A 22,516-nucleotide genomic window follows, 5' to 3' on the forward strand; every position below is an offset into this window, starting at 1 on the left:
TGTCATCGTTTTGTCTGGTTTGCTCACTTAAAGAACAACTTGAATCCAGTTGGAAGCAGCAATCTTGAAGCAAGGTTAAGAGAGAAATTAAACAAACATGCAATGATGAAGATCAGTTTATTGGAGGAAATGAAAATATTTAAAAAGCCTCAGACCAGGCTGTGACTACATAGAAAGGTGATGAGTTATATATGTGCTGAAGACAGTGTGTCTAGTGTACATGCAGCTGGTTCTGTTGCTTGCAGATTGACCCGTGTGTCTGATAGCACATTGGCATGCATTAAAATTGAGACTGATTTAGCTGAGTTACACACAAGACAACAGGTATTGAGGGATAAACATGCTTTGGAAGAAAAAAATGGAACAGCTTTGGAGAAGCCAGGAAGAACGGGCAGAATAGCTTCCAAGAAATCAGGAACAGATGGAAAAGCAACTTTGAAGGAAGATGGAGCAGCTTAAGTTGCAGAAGGAAAATTGCCAGAGTTAAGGTTCAAGGACCTCAAGTGCTATGGGTGCTAAACATGCTCCAGCAGAGTAGTTCTCTGGTGAGAGTTCAATGTTGACATTGAACAGAGAAAATCCAGCATATTCAGCCTGTACCAAGGAGGCATTCTGAACCTATGCCATATCCAATATGTGTTTTGGAGGACATTAATTTACTGTATGGAGACACAAGTGTTTCAGATGATAAAAGTCCAAATGTCGCACTGGATACCAGAAGGACACGAAAAATAATAACAAGCATAGTGATGCAACAATAAGGCATTGCATCTATGCTTAAAAGGGAGATTCAAATCTTTGGTGATATAAGACATGCATGAGTTGAACATGCCTGCTAATATGAAGATTGTCATTTATAAATTGTCTGGTGAACTTTGGGGAAAATGGAGATCAGTCGTTGTTGACATAATTGAAAGGCAAGTAAAAATTGCTATACCCCCAGCATTTGGGGGAAAAATACAATGTTATATCATCAGCAGTAAGTAAAGGTGTGAACAAAACTAGATCACAAATTCGTTCTCAAATCAAAGGAAGCAGCTTTGCCACTACTGTGGTTATTGTGGAAAGTGTAGCTGAAACTGAGCCTGGAACTGGTGAAAAGGGTGCAGTTTGAAACCAGCCATGAATGAAGCCAACAGCAGCGACTACTGCCCTAGTGTCTAATGGTCTTACGAGGTCTAGTGATCGTGATGATAAAGTTCCTATAATTCCAGTTCAGGTGAATTCTAAGAAGGGTAACAAGACAGTGGTTACTTATGCTTTCCTAGATTAAAGAAGTACAGCAGTGTTCTGCACAGTGAAATTCATGAACAAGATCAACCTAACAGGAAGAGGAACACACATTCTCTGATGCACCAAAGGTCGGGAGAATGTTCTGAGTAATTACATCATTTCAGCTTTGGAAGTCTTGGATAGTGAAAACTATTGTGAACTGCCTAATATCAATACACAGGAACCTGCACCTGTCTACAAAGGGAACAATGCTCGTCAGAGAGATATTCAGGAAGGGTCTCACCTGAAGTGTATTCATTTGCTGGAAATTGATTCAGAAATTGAGCTGTTGATAAGGGTGAATGTGTCCAAGGCATTGAGCTTTTGCAAGTGATTCACAGTATTAATGGTGGACCTTATGCAATCAGAACAATGCTGGATTGAACTGTTAATGGATCATTGAAAGGAGTCCTTGATAGTGGAAAAGACCACACTCGGCCAGAGTGGACAGTTAATGGGACTTCAGTTTGGCATTTAACTGAGATTTGGCAGCATTAATTCAAGACATTTTCCGGAATCCAGTCAAGAGGGGCAATCTGGTTTGGCAGGAGAATACCACCAGCAGGATAGACTGCTTACCAAAAGAAGACATTTTTGTAAATGTTGAGATTTCATGTCTTCTGTGTCTTGGTAGCATGCAGTTGTAATTATTCTAGTAGAATAATTAAGGGGCTGGAATATAGGAGCCATGCATCTGTTTCCTATCTGCTTTGTATTTTCTTTTGCTCATTTATTATGTTCGTTATGGTAACTAGTCTTTATAAGTGGGGACGTGGTAAAAGCGAAGGGAATAAGTTACGTATTCTTGTTTATTTTGTGGCAGTTTATTGCTTGGGACTGGTGGAAGTCATATCTTTTGCCGGGATAGCACTGAATAATGCTTAGTTTACGCTTGGGTATGCGGAAGTTCTTCAACAAGATTGTATGCTTGTTAATTGCAAGTGAAGGAGCGAATAAAGGATTCAACTTTTAGAGCAAACGTTGGAGCGGGGGTGCATACAACTCTGTAATGGTGGCAGGCTAGCACCAATTGTTTTTTTTTCTGTTTCTGTTTAATTTTGCCACTACACACAGATTCTACATTTAACTTTCCCATGTGACTTTTTTGGTACAGATCTAGGGATGATTATTTCAGTGGTGTTTTGCAATGTGCTGATTCCTACATTTGTGACTGTGTGACTAGACAAAGCTCAAATATCATCTATAAATTTGCCGATGGCACCACTTGTTGGCAGAATCTCAGATGGCGACAAGTAGGCAGTCAAGAGCAAAATGGATCAGCTGGTCGAGTGGTGTTACACTCAGTATTAGCGAGACCAAGAAATCGGTTGTAGTCTTCAGGAAAGGAAAGTTGGGAGAACACACACCAGTCCTTATTGAGGAGTCATCAGAGGAAAGGGGGAGCAAGTTCAAGTTCAAGTTCATGGGCATTAACGTTTCAGAGTATCTACCCTGAATTTTGAGTCATTCTTGAAGAGGGTTCGTTGGTGCCTGGCCTTCATTAGGAATTTGAGGAGATCTGGTGTGTCACCAAAGACTCTAGCCAATTTCTACAGATATACTGTGGAGAGCATTCTGACTGGTTGCATTACCACTTGGTATAGAGCCACCAATGCACAGGATCGTGAAGCTGCAGTGAGTAAAAGATCCAGCCAGCTCCGTCACTGGCACAATCCTCCCCACAATCAAAGAAATCTTCAAAAGGTGGGTCCTGAAGAAGGTGGCATCAATCATTAAGGACCCTCATCATCCGTGACATTCCCTCTTTTTAATGGGGAATAGGAACATTTAATGTTTTAGGAACAGCTTCTTCTCTGGCATCAGATTTCTGAATGGTCCATGAATGCTACCTCACTATTCCACTTTTTTCTATTTATTTTATATTCTCTTGCATTCTACAGTTGCCACAAAGCAACATATTTCACATGGTATTAAACCTGATTCTGAAAAATACATCTCCCTTCTTTCGCTGTACTAAAGCTAAATTGCCATTGCATCCTTCTTTTCCTTTCCCAGAGATGGCATTTTTGTTAGGAGGACATGTGAAGTACAGCTCATTTGGGTATTTTCCGACTTCAGTCACTCTCCCCAATGACATCTGATGACCTTCAGCTGTCATGATCTCCATCCACATGAGTTCCAAGATAAATGCCAGAGCTTTGTCCATTTTTATCCACAGAAATTGAAATAAAAATTTCCTCTGTGTTGACTGTTCTAAGCAATCAAAGCTACACAAATCTGGTTAAATTAACAACTTGTGTATTGATAACATTTTCATATGGCACCTTGGCATGTTTGACTCTTCAAGTATATCTTCTGAAGGTGTGGGATTGATATTGGTAGTGATACTACTGTAAAATAAAACCTCTTCCTCTTTTACATTCAGTTAACTTATGTTGGTTCCTTTTGCTGTCTCTTGCTTGTGAGGTTCATATTGTTTCATCTGATTGATTTTACCTTTTTGGATAGTTGCTCAAAATAAACCATTGAGCTGGCTTTTCCCACAATACTGTACAAAATCTTACACTGCAGTCCAAATACTCCTCCCAATGTGTAATTCCTCCTTACTATCTTGTGTTCTGGTGCCTAATCATTCCTAAGGTTTATTTAGTTCTAAATCTTTTCATTGGCTCTGATTTTTTTGCCAATATTCCCTGCAGCTTGTTTATAAGTATTCTTGAACAATCTTTTCAGTTCCCTTTTTTTCCATCCTCCAGTTAGACTAAGTGCATTTGAGAGTTAGAGTAAGAAATGTACTAGATGACTCTGCATTTAATGAGCTGAATATCCTGTTTTATGGGATTTTATTCCCTGATGTTTATCAACGCTAAGGGCATGATGGTATTCTGTTCAGGTAATCATTTTATGGCTCTCTTGATTTATTCATGTGCTTGATAATTCCTGGAGATTATGGATTACGAACCAAATGCCTCTTGTCCTTTTCTTTCAATAGCCAACCATAACCAAGCTACATGCCATACTTGCTTCATAAGGTGACTTGATCTGATTTTACAATCCTCTCTGGTCTCCATCTTAGAAAAAGCCTGCACCACTAAGATCATGGCAGTGGTTGTCTGGGAGGCCCTTAATCCACTTAGTAAAGTGACTCAACAATGCTAGACTATTTATCTCTCCAGCTGGAAGTTCGAAAAGATCCAATGAAATCTATCTGTTGCTGCTTTCAGGGTCATTCAGGTCTTTGTGTTGGGAAGTTCTTTCCTCTTTTGTGCGTCTGGATCATGCGTTGCGCAGATAAAATAACTGTGATAAAAATCCTCCACATCATCTTCCTGATAGAGCTAGCAGCCCACTTTCATCTGCATTGGATGCTCTGCCCAGTCTGGTAGGTACTTGTCAGAGCAAGTCCTTTTTCTGGCCTGTGCCTATCACCCATTTATTGTCCTTGAAAGCATCCTTTTGTTTAAATACACACTTTAGGTCTTCCAGAGAATCCATTTTCCAGTTGGTCTAACACTTCTCAAAAGAGGTGGTCACTGACTTTCATGATTCCCCCCCGGTTGTCATTCTGCCATTCTTCCCACTGGATCCCAAGGCACTGCATGTTTTTATCAAACTTACTTACCCACCTTCCTGCTATCTTCCCATTTTGGCTCTGCATTGCCTTCAGCTTCTTGCGTTTTTTTTTGTGCTCTCTCAAAAATTGTTCTCCATCTAATGATTTCTCACCCCCACCCCATCGCCCAAGAACCAGAAGTTCGGCCAAGGAATTGCAGGTAAGCATAATTGACGAGAAGGTATTTGGAAGCAGGAGCTAAGTTGCATGTTACTGCACGTGCTACAGTAGCCATTTCTTATTCCTGTGCCTCAAACACAGAACTCTTTGTTTTTAAAACTGTTTAGTAATACCCAAAATGGTTTATTTACTTTAATTTTATTCAGAGATACAGCATGGAACAGGCCCTTTAGGCCCATTGAGCCGCACCACCCAGCAACCCATCAATTTAATCCTAGCCTAATCACAATGACCAATTAACCAATTGACCAGTAAGTCTTTGCACTGTGGGTGGATGTTCTACAAGTCTGTGGTGGCCAGTGCTATCGTGTTTGCTGTTGTGTGTTGGGGCAGCAGGCTGAGGGTAGCAGACACCAACAGAATCAACAAACTCATTCGTAAGGCCAGTGATGTTGTGGGGATGGAACTGGACTCTCTCGTGGTGGTGTCTGAAAAGAGGGTGCTGTCTAAGTTGCATGCCATCTTGGACAATGTCTCCCATCCACTACATAATGTACTGGGTGGGCACAGGAGTACATTCAACCAGAGACTCATTCCACCGAGATGCAACACAGAGCGTCATAGGAAGTCATTCCTGCCTGTGGCCATCAAACTTTACAACTCCTCCCTTGGAAGGTCAGACACCCTGAGCCAATAGGCTGGTCCTGGACTTATTTCATAATTTACTGGCATAATTTACATATTACTATTTAACTATTTATGGTTTTATTACTATTTATTATTTATGGTGCAACTGTAACGAAAACCAATTTCCCCCGGGATCAATAAATTATGACTATGACTATGAAACTGAAGAACCCAGAAGAAATCCATCTGCAGGTGGGAGAATGTACAAACATTCTTACAGAGGATGTTGGAATTGAACTCTGAATTCTTGACACCCTATGCTGTAATTGTGCACACTAATTGTTACACTGCTGTGGCATCCTATTAAGACCTGATCAATAGCTTTTGCAGTTGTACACTGTGAAAATAAATCTTGTGCAGGTTGTATTGCTCTTAGACCTGGAATAAATAATATGTAATTTCTTTTCAAATGTATTGAAAACTTTCTGACAAAGGTAGGTGGAGAGATAGGTAATGTTGAGGAAGCAGGGAGTCTGCAGAAGGACTTGTACAGATTAGGAGAATGGGCAAAGATGTGGTGGATGGAATATAGTGCAGGAAAGCATACGTCATGTACTTTGGTAGAAGGAATAAAGGCATAGACTATTTTCTAAACTGGAGCAAATTCAGAAATCAGATGTTCAAAGGCACTTGGAGTCCTAAAGGTTAACTTGCAGGCTCAGTTATTGATAAGGAATGCTAAGGCAATGTTAGCATTCATTTTGAGAAGACTAGAATATACTGTAAAAGGAAGGATGCAGTCCTGGATAGGACTGCAGTCTAGTGTAGTTTTTGTGTTTTTTCTTAGGTAGTTCAGTGTAGTTTTTGTATTGTTTCATGTAACACCATAGTCCTGGAAAATGTTGTCTCATTTTTACTATGTTCTGTACCAGCAGTTATGGTGAAATGTCAATAAAAAGTGACTTGACTTGATGTAATGCAGTAGTCATTATAACACATTGGTCAGATCACATTTGCAATATGGTGAGTAGTTGTGCGCCCCTTATCTAAGAAAGGATGTGTTGGCGTAAGAGAGGGTCCGGAGAAGGCTCATGGGAATGATCCCAGTCGTAAAAGGGCTAATGTATGAGGAGTGTTTGATGGCTCCGGGCCTGTACTTACTGAATTTAAAAGAATGAGTGGCGTTCTCATTGAAACCTAGATAGAGTGGACACGGAGAGAATGTTTCCTCTAGTGGGGGGTGTCTAGGTCCAAAGGGCACAGTCTAAGAAAAGAGGTACATCCATTTAAAACAGAGATGAGGACCAATTTCTTTCACCAAAGAGTAGTGTATCTGTGGAATTCATTGCCATAGACGGCTGTGCAGGCCAAGTCATTGGGTATATTTAAGGTGGAGTTTGATAAGTTCTTGATTAATCAGGGCATCAAAGGTTACAGGGAGAAGGCAGGAGAATGGGGTTGAGGGGAATAATAAACCAGCCATGATAGAATGGCTAGCAAATGATAGGCTGAATGGCCCAATTCTGCTCCTTGGTCTTATGGTTATTTCCTTCCACATTCATAAAGAGGAATTAATAGGATGGTGCGTGGCCAAGTGGTTAAGGTGTTGGTCTAGTGATCTGAAGGTCGCTAGTTTGAGCCTCAGCTGAGGCAACGTGTTGTGTCCTTGAGCAAGGCACTTAACCACACATTGCTCTGCAACGACACCGGTGCCAAGCTGTATCGGCCTTAATGCCCTTCCCTTGGACAACGGTGGCATGGAGAAGGGAGACTTGCAGCATAGGCAACTGCCAGTCTTCCATACAACCTTGCCCAGGCCTGCCAAGGCGCAAGACTAACGGATGCCTATAATAGGATGGTGGAGTAAGCTCGATGGGCTGAATAGCCCAATTCTGCTCCTACAGTATGTGTTTATGGTGTTATGGTTTAGGTAGGTAACTTTGTTTAGGTAACTGGCAAATAAACGATCAAAGAGGAGTTCATGGATGTTTATGAAAGAGAATAAATTGCAGTGAAAAAGTATATGGGTATGGGAATAATTTGGGAGCCTTCATGGACCCAATGAGCTGAATTGCTTTCTTAAGCTGAAATGTGTTCATCAACTTCCTTGGTGCCTAATTACATCCTTTTCTCAGTTTATGTCCTTTTAGCAAAGTGAGCTGTTTTGGTCATGTAAAATTTATTTGTGAAGTGTACTAGGGAAATTTTTAAGAAATATGTTTTACTATAATTGGAAAAAACCGCAAATCTAGGTTCTTACTGACTTGAGTTTACAATGATTTCAGATTAATTCTGATTTTTAAATTCAGCATCATATCTCCTGATGATTAATCTAGTAATCTATCTTGCCCTGTTGTAAATGTCAGTGCAAAGTACAAAATGATGACAATCCATTTATTTTATGTAATTTAATGTCAGCAGTGTTTATCGTCCTTTAATACTATCAGTGTGCTTTTATTATACTTATATACATTAGTTTCTTTCTCTCTCTTCAGGCAATCAGTGAAGATAGTACTCGATCACATCACTATCTTACACCAGAGATTCGATCTGTTCATGTTCCTCCATTTGTTACTAAAGAGGACAATCGGTCTAGTCGTTTTGAAGGGCATTTTACAAGATCTTCAAGACGCCATTCATTTAGAAAGAGAAAGGAATTCAAGCACACAAATCCTGCCACAAGCAAAGCAAATGCAGGTCACAAAGAGCCACAGAGTGAGGAATTTAGCATTCCAAATGAGGTAGATCTCCAAGGACTACCTCAGCTGTGTTTCCCAGGTAAGTTATTTATATTTGAAGATTATATTTATTCTCCTGAGTTCCTTGCTTGGAATTCCAACCCAAAACATGTGGCATGCATTGTCCATGTGCTTGCATGCCTTAAGGCCTTACATTGCTTCCACCTCAGTTTTACATTCAAGTTATTATCATTGGCACAAATACTCGGTATAAATGTCTTGAAAATTAGCTTTTTGCAACATAGTACATTGCAGCTATTTATTCTACAGTTATGACAAAGTTAATTTATTGTTAAAGGTTAAGTAGAGTTTCCGTTGTCCCCATAATATTATAGTTGTGGTCTTCCATACAACCTTGCCCAGGCCTACGCCCTGGAGAGTGAAGACTTTCCAGGCGCAGATCCATGGTCTCGCAAGACTAACGGATGCCTTTAAATAATAATTGGCAATCATGTGGGCGTGAACTAAAAGATATGTTTCAGGAAGATAACAAATGGCCCGTGTTGTGCTCCTGATGGAAAAGCTTGAATACATACTATACTTTGTAATAATTTGAGCTAAAATGGGGCAACAGAATCCACTTAGTGAAGCGATGATTATTTTGAAAAATGTGAAAGCATTGTTTGTTTGCAAATTAATGGCAGTTTTTACACAGATTTTACAAATGTGTGTGTATGTTGTTTAACACATCTTCCCAAGAATTCTTCCTGCACAATAATTTATAGGAGGACTGCAAATAGAAACTGAAGCAAAGGAGGACCACTATCATTTCTTGGTGTTCACAGATGTTTTTGGAACAAGGACCTATGGTGTGGTAGTGCAATTCTACAGGCATATTCAGGTACATAAAAATGCATTTTTATGCCACTTGTAGATGCCAGAGGAACTATGTTTTGCAAGTTGTCTTAATTAGGCTATTTCTTAATGTATGTACATGTTTATAGTCAGTGCTTTTCTCTAAATAATATGCAAGGTGGAATTATTTCTTCATGGAGAAATGGAAATTATTGTAGATATTGATTCTCTATGTGCTATCTGAAATGCTGAGTATTTCCGCCATTCTCTGTTGTTCTTTTAGATTTCCAGTATCCTGCAGTATTTTGTTTGTATTTTTTTGTCTGTTTAACTAATCTTGGATGCTAATCATGTTAAGTAGGAAATTGTTGGATTTTGGTGAGGGTTTGTGGGAAGATGAAGAAGTATGGCAAGCTGTTCCTCTGTGCATAAGGAACTGATGTAACTTCCCTTTTCTTGTAAATGAAAGTGGAAAAAAAACAAGTGTTACAAAATGTGTTAGATTGCCAACTTTGGAAATTGAAAAGCTATTAATTAGATGAAGTACCATGCCCTTTCCCACACCCGTTTTTTAAAGATTTTTAGACATTTCATTGTTTTTTTTCTTTGTTCTAATTTCATTTCGAACTACAGTTACCACAGAAAACTCATCTCTGGTTTTTAAAACTTACCAAAATCCTTTTATCATAGCTTTTATCATATTTTTGCAATTTTTTTTCTGCAAAATTTCCAGGTAAACTCCTTAGCCAGCCTCCACACTTTAAATCTTAACACTTTTTTTATGATTTATCTTTATTTTAATATTTTCTAGTTATCAACTTCTTTATCATCAAGGGTGATTTATAAAAACTCAGAATTTTGAACATTTGTTTGCAATCGCCTCAGCTCTTCTAATTGTATTTTTAATCCTCTTTATTTTATTTAGTCTGCTTGGGGCCTCTATTTAATACCTTCAGAAAAGGTTTAGAGTTACCATTGTAGGTACTTCCAATACAAAGTTCACGAAGCTAATGTTTTGAAAAGTTGAGTGCCTGACTTAGATGATTTGAACATACTTAGGAAATGATTGCAGATTTAGAAAATCTCTTAAAGTGCTTCTTGTAATGATAAAAAATGTAGCAGCTACTACTTTAGCAAGAAGAGCATGCGAAACAAAAGTGATTGATCTGGAGTGTTATTATTATTGATCTATGAAATTTGGAGTTATCCCATTTTCTCAGTGTGCACATTTCAAGCTCACTCACTTTGCAATTGTTAATTTACACACACCAATTTATTTCTTTTACATATAAACCACTTTCTGGAAGATGGTGCCTGTGTACATGGTCAACATCTTCTGGATAGATCATGAAACCATATATTACACTTGCTTGGTCATTTAAGTTTGTTTATCGTCTTGACTGTGATTCTGAAACCGCTGGAGCCTGTGATTTGCAGTTTGAAGAGCGTTTGGGTGTTCCAGCGCTCTGCAGTGTCCGAGAGGATTCTAGGAGACGAGCAGTGTGTGCGAATCTCATGGCGAGAGGACCGCGGGACAGGGCGCAAGCCAAGTTCAACTCTATTTTGCTGATTAAAGCTCCCATAGTTTGCCAATTAAAGCGACAAGGGAGAATGAAACATTGAGGCGAATGCGGAAGGTGAGCGCCAGCTGCTGGAGAGGGGCGAGCCTGCCGCTGTGCCCGGAGAATGTTACCCCCGTTTTTTCTGTTTTGAACATGGAATTGGACTATGGATTTTTTTTCAGTCTTATAGTTTTCTATATTCAGTGTTTTTTGCCTGATCTTTGTGGATTTGGGAGTCGATGTGCCTGTTCTGATTTTGTTCATTTTTTTTTGTGCGTGGAAGGGTGAGGTGATTTAGGCATTGATCATGCTGTCGTTCTTTCCTTTCTTGGTTTCATGGCTATCTGAAGGAGAAGAATTGAAGAATTTCAGAATTTTATACTTCGATAATAAATTAACCCTTGAACTAATGTATTTGGCTCTGGTCCAAGTGCTGAAGTATACATTTAACCACTAGCTCTGCTGTAAATTTTTATGACTTTATGAACTTTTGGTTACACCATTTTTATGCCTTGATATTTTCTTCTCTGATATTCTTCTCCCTGTATTTTAACTTACACATTGTAAGCATATAAATATAATCTTTAACAGTATAATATGAAGTCACATTCATCTTCTTTCCTTTGTACTGAACTGTCATGTGTCTTTGACCCTTCCATATCTTTGTTTCCACATTTCTCTTCTTAGGCTTTCTTTTACATAGATCAAAGCTTCTTGTTGTGAGTCCTATTTTATTCAGTTTGTTGCTTCTGGAGAAATTATCAGAAGGCTCTTTGTAAATTAATATAATGGGCGTGAAATGCTTTTATCTTTTGATTTCTGTAAATGGAAGTTACAACATTCTGATATGGGTTGGTAGGTTATTCAGTTTATAAATTCAGAGTTATAATTTTGTTGCAAAATAAACATTTTATTGCTGATATCCACTTTAAAATTAACAATACCTTGTAATTTGCAGGAAGAAAATAGTTTCCAATATGGACTAGCAAATTTGAATATGCACAAACCAAAGATACCCAATTTCTATGCTCCCTTCAGTGTCTGCGTAATATCCAAATTCCCTTATTATACAGCCTTTAAGGATTGCCTTTCCAGGTAAGCACGAGGAAATCGTTGCAATTTTATCTTGAAGCGAATTTGCATCGCTTTAACTGCTAGTTACGTTACATGATTTTTGGTGGTTGTCCTGCAATACGCTCAAGTCAGTCAAACCTTGATTGAATGAGGTCAGTATCTGGCTCTGTTAGGTTATTCAAGACATCTGGAATTTGTGTCTTTTTCTTAACTACCTCCTTCAATAGAAGGAATTAAGTTTTTTAAGAGTTATTATCCGCAACACGTACTTGTTCTCTGAATTTCTTGAACAATCTTGCATGGCTAGTGATAGAAAAAAAACTTGTAGCTTAAACTGAAGATTGATTCTGTTGTATTAGTTGCAGTGTTGAAGATGCTGAAAGTTTTTTTTTTGTTACAGTCATAGTCATACAGCCAGAAAACAGGCCCTTTGGGCCACCTTGCCCATGCCAGCCATTATGTATTTATTTGTACTAATCCCATTTTTCCAGCCATGTGGTTTTGAGTGCTCATCAAAATGTCAAATTGTATGAGAGTATCTACCTCCATCACTCCTTATGGAAGTTTAAACTTCAACCACCTTATTTGCAGGGGAAAACAAAACAGCACCTTTTTCCCCATGGTGGAACTGACCAATACCAGAGGACATCTGTTTAAGGTGAATGGAGAAAAATTTAGGGGAGATGTCAGAGGTAGTATTTTTTTTTAAAACGCCAAGTAGGGGGTGCCTGGAATGCACTGCCAAGTATGATAGTGGAGGCTGATACAATAAGGGCACTTAAGAGACTCTTAGATAGGCACATGGATGCAAGAAAAATGAAGAGGTATGGGGTCCGTAGGAGGGAAGAGTTAAGTGGACCTCAGTGTAGATTTATACTAGTCGGCGCAACATTGTGGACTTAAAGCCCCATTCTGTGCTGTTCTATGTTCTGTGAATCTCTTTTTCATATTCTCTCTAGTGCCATCTCATTCCTCCTAGTGTGGGAACAAAAACCGCAAACTGTACTCCAGCTGGAGTACAGTGAACATGACAGGCCATCACTACAAAATGTGATGTGTCATTTAAAACAGAGGCACATTGAAATTCCTTGCCGCAGATGAAGAATTTCTGGAATTCTTTTCTCTGGAGGGTGGTGAAAGCTGGAGCTTTAGAAGTATATGAACTGACTGTGCGTAGATGCTTATTGAATAATGAACAGAGGACTGTGGAGAAATGGCACTACCAATGATCAGCTGTGATTATTTTAAATTATAAGGTAGACTTGAAAGTTCCGATAGCCTAGTCCTGCTCCTGTTGTATGGTTGTATAGCCTACATGTGTCCCATAAATACCCTGATGTACCCTTTTAATGAAGGCAAGTATACTGCATGCCTTCTTGAGCACTTTTATCTATCTGTGCTGTTTCCTTCAGCGATATTTAAACAGATATACTAAGGTTCTTCTGTCAGATTTTCCTCAGGTCCTGTGGTATATTCTGATATCCTAGTTGTACATCCTCCAAAAGTATATCATCGCACACTTTTCAGGGTTAAATTATGTCTTCTGTTAAATTATTAGTTCATCAATATCATTCTGTAGCCAAGGCCTAGCCTTCAAATTTTCAATAACATCCTTAAATCTCGTGGTTGCTTTATTTTTTCACTTATAGATGGGTTCTAGTACAAGAGTAGATTTTGTGAAAGGCACACAAATTGTTTTAAGATGTGACTTCAGAATCTATGGATAGTTTCCAAGCAAAACACAAGTTATGATTGAATTATTTAAGGAGGATACAATATTATGTGGGACATTTATCTCTAAATATTCCCTGTAGGTGGTTCTGAGTTTTCTCCATAATTCATTAAGGAGCTTTGATTTTAATTATTTTTGATGGTGAAATAATGCCATATAGCTTTACAAGTAAGTCTTTGACTTAATGCAGAAATTGAAGTTGATGGTAATCATTTACCTTTTCTCTGCTCCTGAAATTGTGTAACTGGATACTTCGGAGAGCTTCAAATTTTCATACATCAGACCAGCAGTAGAATTGGTAGATGTGGCTAGGCACAAATGCTGTCCTAATGGCTTGGCTTGCTATGGCAAATATGGAGTAATTTCTTATTTAGGCATAATTGGTAGTGAAGAGTTAGAAGGTGATCAGTTGGCTCGTGCGAAGCAGAGCCCCTGCCTACTCTTGTAAGCTGCGTGGGTTAGTTGATTTTACTGGTAAGGAAAGCCAGGAAATGAATCCTAGAAATATAGGACTAGAATAAGAAACAGTTCTAATAACTAAAAATAAGTAATTTTAGTTTTTCAAAATCAAGAAGAATCTTGTTATTTTACATTTTTAATAGAAGTTAGGAACTGCATTGTCTTATATATTGTGCTTACAAGATTTGTGATCTCTTTTAGTCTGATGGTGCATATGAAATCATGTCAAGAGCTGGATTTTGATCATAGAGTGAGACAATTTGCAGCAAAATTAGCTTTGGTGCCCAGTCCACCACCTGGAATGCTCCATTTGGTAAGACATTGTGCCTTCATCATAAGAACATAGAAACATTGGAGCACTTAGCCCTTTGATACCATTCCACACTTTGATAACTGATCCTTTATCAGAGCGCCTTATTCCTGTTTCACTCCCCTCCACAATCCTTGATGCCTTTGTGTTTGAGATCTTCTATTTCTTCATTAAATGTATTTGGCAATCTGGACTCCAGTGTTCTGTGGAGGCCAGATTGCCAAATACATTTAAGGATTCACCACGCTTTGAAATTTCTCCTCATTCTGATCCTAAATGCCTTGCACTCTATACTGAGATTTTGACCCCTGGTTTATAATCTCCATCCGGTGGATACATCCACCATATATCTGCCTGATAAGCCCAGTCAATAATCATTATTACAAAATGCTGGAGGAACTTAGCAGTCCAGATAGCATCTATGGAAAAGAGTAAACAGTCGATGTTTCAGGCCGAGATCCGACGTCAGGACTGGAAAGAAAGATGAGGTCAGAGTAAGAAGGTGGGGGGAAGGGAGGAAGAAGTACAAGGTAGCAGATGATGGGTGAAACCGAGAGAGGGGGAGGGGGTGAAGTGAAAAGCTGGGAAGTTGATTGGTGAAAGAGCTAAAGGGTTGGAGAAGGGGGAACCTGACAAGAGACCATGGAAGAAAGGGAAGGAGGAGGAACACCAAGGAGAAGTGATGGGCGGTTAAGAAAATAAAATAAGAGAGGAAAACAAGAATAGGGAATGGTGAAGGGGGGCAATTTGTGAAAGTTCGAGAAATCGATGTTCATGCCGTCAGATTGGAGGTGTTGAGCATAAAGTTTCCCTTTATGCTGATGATCTTTTATTTTTTATATCAAACCCGATTACCTCCTTGCCCTCAATGTTTTCCCTTCTTAATAAATTTAGTCAACTTTCTGGTTATAAACTTAATTTACATAAGAGTGAACTCTTTCCAGTTAATAGAGAAGCACAAGCTTTAGTATTCCATGACCTCCCTTTTAAAGTAGTTAACAATCATTTCACTTATCTTGGTATTACGGTAACAAGGAACTTCAAGAATCTTTTTCGAGAAAATTTTACCAATCTTCTAAATTCTACAAAACAGAGTTTGACACTGTGGTCACCCTTGTCTATGTCTCTTGTAGGTCATATTAATGTTATTAAAATGTATATCCTTCCTAAATTTTAGTATCTATTTCAGTCTTTACCTATTTTTATTTCTAAAACTTTTTTCGATGGGTTAGCTTCTATTATTTCGTCTTATCTATGGAAGGGTAAACGCCCTAGACTTAATAATGCTCATCTTCAAAAATCTAAAAGGAAGGTGGTATGGCCTTGCCTAATTTTCATTTATATTATTGGGCAGCCAATATTCGTTGTCTTATTTTTTGGTCTTTCTTCCATAATAAGTCTGACTGCCCAAAACGTGTGGCAATGGAGTTGAACTCTACTGAGGATCTTTCAATTTCTGCACTTCTCGGTTCCGCACTTCCTTGTCATTTCCCTAGACTTATTGTTAATCCTCTTATCAGACATACTTTAAGAATATGGACTCAGTTCAGAAAATTTAATGGTCTTGATGGTTTTTCTCTCTCTAGCCCTATTTTACACAATCATCTTTTCCTACCTTCTATGTGGGATTCAACATTTTATGACTGATATAGAAAGGGTATTAGGTGCTTTGAAGATCTTTTCATAGATAATCGTTTTGCAACTTTTCAACAACTGTCTGTAAAGTTTAATCTACTTAATACTCATTTCTTTAGATATCTTCAAGTTAGACATTTCATTAACCCTTTGATATCAAACTTTCCTGAGATGCCTGAGAAAAATGTTCTGGGCTTGTTTCTTTGTATCAATCCATTGGGTAAAGGTTTAATATCTGCTATTGGGGATAAGTTAGTGATTTTTGAGGCGTGCCCCTTTCGATAAAATTAGAACTGCCTGGGAACAAGATCTAAATATCTCCTTATCTGATGCGGTTTGGGATTCAATTCTTAAGTCAGTCAACTCAACCTCTCTATGTGCTTGCCACTGCCTCTTGCAGTTTAAGTTTGTACACAGGGCTCATATGTCTAAAACTAAATTATCACGGTTTTATCCTGACATTAGTCCGGTCTGTGATGTGTAAAGGGGCTGAGGCTTCCCTTATTCGTATGTACTGGGCCTGTCCTAGTCTAGAGAAATTCTGGAGAGAAGTTTTTTCAACCCTATCTCATATTCTTAATTACTGTTTTGAACCTAACCCTCTGGTTGCTCTTTTTGGCACCTTGGGTGAAGTAAATATGAACTTGAGTCCGACTAAATGTCGAACATTATCTTTTGCCTCTCTCTTGGCTGGATGGTTGGTTCTTCTTAGGTGGAAAGATGCTGCCCCACCCACTCACACTTAATGGTTTAGTGATGTTATGGCCTGTTTAGACCTTGAAAAGATTAATTATTCACTCCTTAATTTGGACATAATGTTTCATAAGGTGTGGGGACCTTTTCTTGAATATTTTCATAACTCTTCTGTAGGTTAAGTTTATCCTTTTCTGTATGCTGCAATCCCTTACTTCCAGCTTTTTTTTGTATGTTATACAGTTTTTTTGTTGTGAATTACATTATACTTTTGGTAGTCGGCATTATACTTTTTTCCTATATATATATTTACAGTTCTCTGGGGTTGAATGTGCCAATTAATTTTTTTTCTTTTATATGCAGAAATGGTTGGCCTGGGTTTTTTTTTCAGTGGGCGGTTGGAGTGGATACTAATTTTACATAATTCTCTTTTGGGTGCTTTTTCTTATTGTTAGAATTACCTATTGGATTTGTTTTGCACTGTATAAATCTCCATTTTGTTGTTGGGTTTTTTTCTGTAGTTTCACTGTAGTTTTAAAAATAATTTTAAAAAAAGATTGGAATATCTTATCCAAGTGGAATATAAGATGTTGCTCCTGCAACCTCATTGCAGCAGACATGACAGAATGGGATGGGAGGTAGAATTGAAATGGGTGGCTACCAGGAGATCCAGCTTTTTCTGGTGGAGTGATCTCCCAGTCTACATTGGGTCTCACCAATATATAGGAGGTCACACTGGGAGCACTGGATAGAGTAGATGACTCCAACAGACTTGCAGGTGAAGTGTCACCTCACCTGGAAGGACAGTTCGGAGCCCTGAATGGTAGCGAGGGAGGAGTTTCAGGGGCTGATGTGGCACTTGGTTCTGCTTGAAACAATAAGTACCATGAGGGAGATCAGTAGGAAGGGTCAAGTGGACAAAGGAGTCGCGAAGAGCGATCCCCATGGAAAGTGGAGAGCCGGGGGTAGGGAAGGGTGCGCTTGGCGGTGGGATCCCATTGGAGACAGCAGAAGTTATGGAGAATTATGTGCTGGACATGGAGTGGGGTGGTAGGTGAGGACAAGGAACCCTATCCCTAGTGGGGTGGCAGGAGGATGGGGTGAGGGGAGACATATGCAGAATGGAAGAGATGCAGGTGAGGGCAGCGTTGATGGTGGAGGAAGGCCCTTTCTTTGAAGAAGGAGGACATCTCAGTAGTACTGGAATGAAAAACCTCATCCTGAAAGCAGGTGTGGCAGAGACAGAAGAACTGAGAGAAGGGGATTGCATTTTTACAACTGACAAGGTGGGAATAAGTATAGTTGAGGTAGCTGTAGGAATAATGGGTTTATAAAAGATAACAGTAGATAGACCATCTCCTGAGGTGGTCAAGAGATCGAGAAAGGGGAGGGAAGTGTCGGAAATTAAATTTGGAGGCAAAGTTGATGAAGTCGGTAAGCTCAGGTGGGTGCAGGAAGTAGCACCAATGCAGTTGTTGATGTAGCGTAGGAAGGGTTGAGCAATACCGGTGTAGGCTTGGAACATAGACTGTTTCATGTAGCCGACAGAAAGGCAGGCATAGCTGGAACCCATGCAAGTGCCCATGGCTACAGCTTTAGTTTGAAGGAAGTGGGAGGAACTGAAGGAAAAATTATTGAGGGCGATGACTATTTCTGCCAGACAGGAGAATGGTGGAGGGGTACTGGTTGCATCTGTTGTCTAGAAAGAAGCAGAGAGCTTTAAGGCCCTCCTGAAGGGGGATGGAGAGACTGGATATCTATAGTGAAAATGAGACGATCAGGGCCAGAGAATTTTGTCATTGAAAAGATTAAGAGTGTGTGAAGTGTAACAGATGTAGGTTGGAAGGGACTGAACCGGGGAGGGGGGGGGGGAGGTCAATAAAAAAGTTGAGTTATGCATATATAATCTCAGTGGGGCAGGTGCAAGCAGAAACAATGGGTCTACCTCAACAGCAGATGTAAGGATGCCTGCATTTGGCCCATATCCCTCTCAAACCTTTTTGACTGTGAACCTTTCCAAATGTGTATCAGTTGCTGTCATTGTACCCAGCTCTCATAGCTTGTTCTGTATACTGCCCTGTGTGTGAGTGATATAAATACAAATTCTTTGTTTCCATTAACTCATGGTCTGACAGCATTCTATATTAATGAATCTTTTCATTTTATAGTTACATTTGCCATGTTCACCTTCTTCCTTTACTGTTGATTCAGAATGCCATATTTCATTTTTTTGACCAATTGAAATAAGTTTTCGAATTGGAAGTTTTTTATTTTTTCTCTCAGGTATTTAACATGAATCCTCTGATGGTTGTGTTGCCTTCAAGGGAAGGTCCTCATTATCCAGTAGCAGATCTAGATCTTCATATCCCTTTTCTTTGCTTCAAGCCAAAATGTATCCTGCAGGTAATTAGTTTGGTTTTATCATTATAATTATATATAATTTCAATCTTTTAAGTATTTATCCACTTGTATTTCTTTGATCTTACCTTCTATTTATTTAATTTTTGTCTTTTCCTTTCTATCCCATTTCCTCAATCTAGTGTAGCAAGATGGACTCCATCAGTACTGCTAAATTGTTTCTTTTTGGAAGATGTGATTGATCATTGCAGTAAAGGGTGCTTAGAAGGGATTTATATTAATGTTGAATCTACTGAATTTTTAGAATGCAAAGGAAGTACCATTGGCATTGTGGCTAAGAAATATATTGTTGCAGGATATAAATGACATGTAATTGAATGGTCTGATTAATTAGAAGAATATTTTGTAGGGTACATTTGGGATTGCTTCTTTGAGCAGTAGGTAACCGAACCAACCTGGGAACAAGCTATTTTAGCTCAAAGTTGAAAGTAAATTTATTATCCAAGTACATATATGTTACCATATACTACCCTGAAATTCATTTTCTTGCACGTATTCACAGCAGAACAAAGAAATATAGTAGAATTAGTGGAAGCACTACACACAAGTAATGACTGACAAACAGCCAATGTACAAAAGAAGACAAGCTCTGCAAATGCACCAAAAAAACATGTGAATAATAAGGAAGATTAATTAGACATTTTGTGGCCAAAGTTACCCTTAGAGGTATTGGTCATAATATTCAAAAATTCACAGTACGTCTGCAGAGATTTGTCCTCCCATAGGCAGCCATGAAACAAAAAAACACCATGGAGCCTGTTCAAGAAAACATTAAACACCCAGCAAAAAAAGAACAAATTGCGCAAATGGCAGAAAGCGAACAAACAACGCATAGAATATCAAACATCAAACAATGAGTCCAGTGGTATTCAGTTTAGTTCAGTTCAGCACCGTGCCACTAGCCCACCAGCAGGCCACAGAGCTATTTTTCGCCGAAGCGCCCCACTCACATTGATCACCCCAATCAAATCATTTAAAAACAGCAAAAAAAGAGTAATCAGAATCCAGAAACACATGCAACATGAGCCACAAAGTCCCCCAAAATGGGTCCAGAACCTTGCTGATCAATCCTTACAGCGTGGATCCAAGGACCCCTGCACTTTCCTCTGACAGCAGCTAGCAAGGAGAGGAAGATCAGTCAAATGCAGGCAAACGGCCGAAAACACCCACCTGTCCTCCACTCTCGGTCTTGTTGATTTCAGCCTTGCTCGACACCTCAACGGGAGAGAAGCAAAGAAGTCGATCATGGACTTGTGTCCATTTCCAGGCTTTCAGGCCTCCTGGTTGCAGTCTCCACTTCAAATCTCATCAACTCCCTTGGAGACAGCAGAGCACCAGATTGCTCAATCGACCCAAAAACACACCACCAAAATGTGAGTCATAGGTTCCATTCGCACACAGCTGAGTAGTAGGATCATATTTGAAAGAAGAAATAAAAGAAGTAGTTTCATGAACTGTCTGCAGGATATCGCCTTTGATCCCTTGAAGAATAATATTACAGATTTCCAGATGCAGGAACACCATAGGCAATGTCTTCAACTTAAACAAGGGCAAATGTAAAGGTATGAAGACGGAATTTTCAAAGGTGAACTAGAAAAATAGTGAAGAGACTAGTCAGCAAATGACCAGTACTAGATCTTCAAATAACCAGTCCATGAAGATCAGCAGAAATTCACCCAAATTAGATATAGGAATTCAATGAGAAAGGGAAAAAAAAACATAATGTGTGGTTAACAAAGGAAACCAAGGATAATGCTAAGATGAAAAAGCATAATAATACGGTGTTACAGTAGCGAAGAGGTTAGGGCGATACTATTACAGTTGGAGCTCATTTCCAGTATCCTCTGTAAGAAGTTTGTACGTCAATCCTCGGAGTGCGTGACTTTCCTCTGGGTGCTCCGGTATCCTCCTACATTCCAAAGACGTAGGTTAGTCGGTCATTATAATTTGTCTTGTGATTAGGCTAGCGTTAAATATGTAGGCTAATGGTTGGTGTGGCTTGTTGGACCAGAACAGCTTTGTCGTGCTGTATCTCTAAATAAAATAAAGTGGTGGTAGCTGGTGGATAGAAATCTGGGAAGTTTTTAGGATGGCAAGTTTTTATTGAGGACCAAAAAAGCTCTAGGAACAGAGAAAAAATACTTTGAGAGAAAACTTGTGTTAGCAAAACAAACAGTTAAAGTTTCTCTGGATATATATATAGCAAGAAGATGGCTAAGGTAAGTGTGGGACTTCCACAGAACAAGGCTGGTGAACTATAAATAGAAAAAAAAGTGACAGATTTACTAAATTGATGTTTTGCATAGCCTTTGATGTGGAGTGCACTGTAAGGATAACAGATGAGTTAATTTTAAATAAAGAGGAGGAACCTCTTTAAAAATCTCAATCACTAGGGATAGAGTATTAAAGAAACTGATAAGGCTAAAGTCTGACGAATTGCTGAGATCTGATGGCTTTAAATGATGGCTTTTAATCTGAGGGTTTTAACTAAAGTGCCTGCAGAAATATGCAAAGCACTGGTTGAAAATTTTCAAACTTACTAAATTCTAGGAGGGTGTCAAAAATTAGAAAATGGCCAATGCAACTCTTTTGTACGAAAATGGAGGAAGATAGAAGACAGGGTACTATAGACCAGCGAGTTTAACATCTATTATTGGCAAGATGCTGGAGACAACGATCAGAGTGGAAATAACTAATCATTTAGGAAAGCTGAATATTATCAAACCAGGTCAGCATGCACCACTGTAGTGTAGTGGTTATTGCAATGCTATTACAGCTCAGGGCATTCTGAAGTTCGGAGTTCAATTCTGGTGCCGTTCTGTAGGAAGTCTCTGTGGAATGCCAGGTAGGTTAATTGGTCATTGTAAATTGTCCTGTGATTAGGTTATGATTAATCGGGTTTGCTGGGGTGGCATGGCTTGAAGGGTTGGAAGAGTCTACTCCGCACTGTATTGATAAATAAATTAATTAAAATATAGATGAAGTTGAATTTGTTGTCAGATCAGCCATGATCTTTTAAAATGGTGGAGCAGGCGCAATGGGCCAGATGGCTCACTCTTTCTCCTATTTCTTATCTTCTTAGGTTAAATTTGCATGAGTTATTTGAAGTTATAATGGAAATATTGATTGTGGGGAACCTATAGGCGTAATGTATTTAAATTCCCAAAATACATTTGGCAAGGTTCTTCATAAGGAGACCGGTGCATAAATTAAAAGCTCAGGGCACTGGAAGTTGTGTGTTAGCATGGATTGAAAACTGGCAGTTTAATGGAAAAAGAAGACTTTGAATAGGCAGGTATCTTTCAGACTGGAGGGTTGTGACTAGTGGAGTATCCTTGGGATTGGTTCATGGCCCTCAATTGTTTACTATTTATGTTAATAATCTTGGAAGGACAAACTATCTGGAGAAGCAGGTTGTGATGAGGACTTTGAGGCTCTATAACAAGAAATAGATTAATCAAGTGATTGTGTGAAAATATAGCAAATGCAGAAATGTGGGGTCATGCA

The 22,516-nt window shown here is 39.0% G+C and overlaps 1 protein-coding gene across 6 annotated transcripts in view; it reads left to right on the forward strand.

The window, feature by feature from the left end:
- Positions 1-22,516, forward strand: part of dennd3a (DENN/MADD domain containing 3a) — a 146,658-nt gene that overhangs the window by 51,767 nt on the left and 72,375 nt on the right. For 3 of the 6 annotated variants that reach the window (XM_072259491.1, XM_072259475.1, XM_072259486.1), the window contains exons 3-7: positions 8,089-8,371; positions 9,057-9,172; positions 11,647-11,783; positions 14,155-14,266; positions 18,875-18,994. In XM_072259491.1, coding sequence (XP_072115592.1) covers positions 8,089-8,371; positions 9,057-9,172; positions 11,647-11,783; positions 14,155-14,266; positions 18,875-18,994 — 768 coding nt within the window. Of the gene's footprint in view, positions 1-8,088; positions 8,372-9,056; positions 9,173-11,646; positions 11,784-12,351; positions 12,421-14,154; positions 14,267-18,874; positions 18,995-22,516 lie in introns of those variants that run through there. The other 3 variants (XM_072259482.1, XM_072259496.1, XM_072259499.1) reach the window with 3 other exon arrangements.

The sequence above is a fragment of the Mobula birostris genome, chromosome 1, assembly GCF_030028105.1.
Source record: "Mobula birostris isolate sMobBir1 chromosome 1, sMobBir1.hap1, whole genome shotgun sequence".
NCBI classification, from domain to species: Eukaryota; Metazoa; Chordata; class Chondrichthyes; order Myliobatiformes; family Myliobatidae; genus Mobula; species Mobula birostris.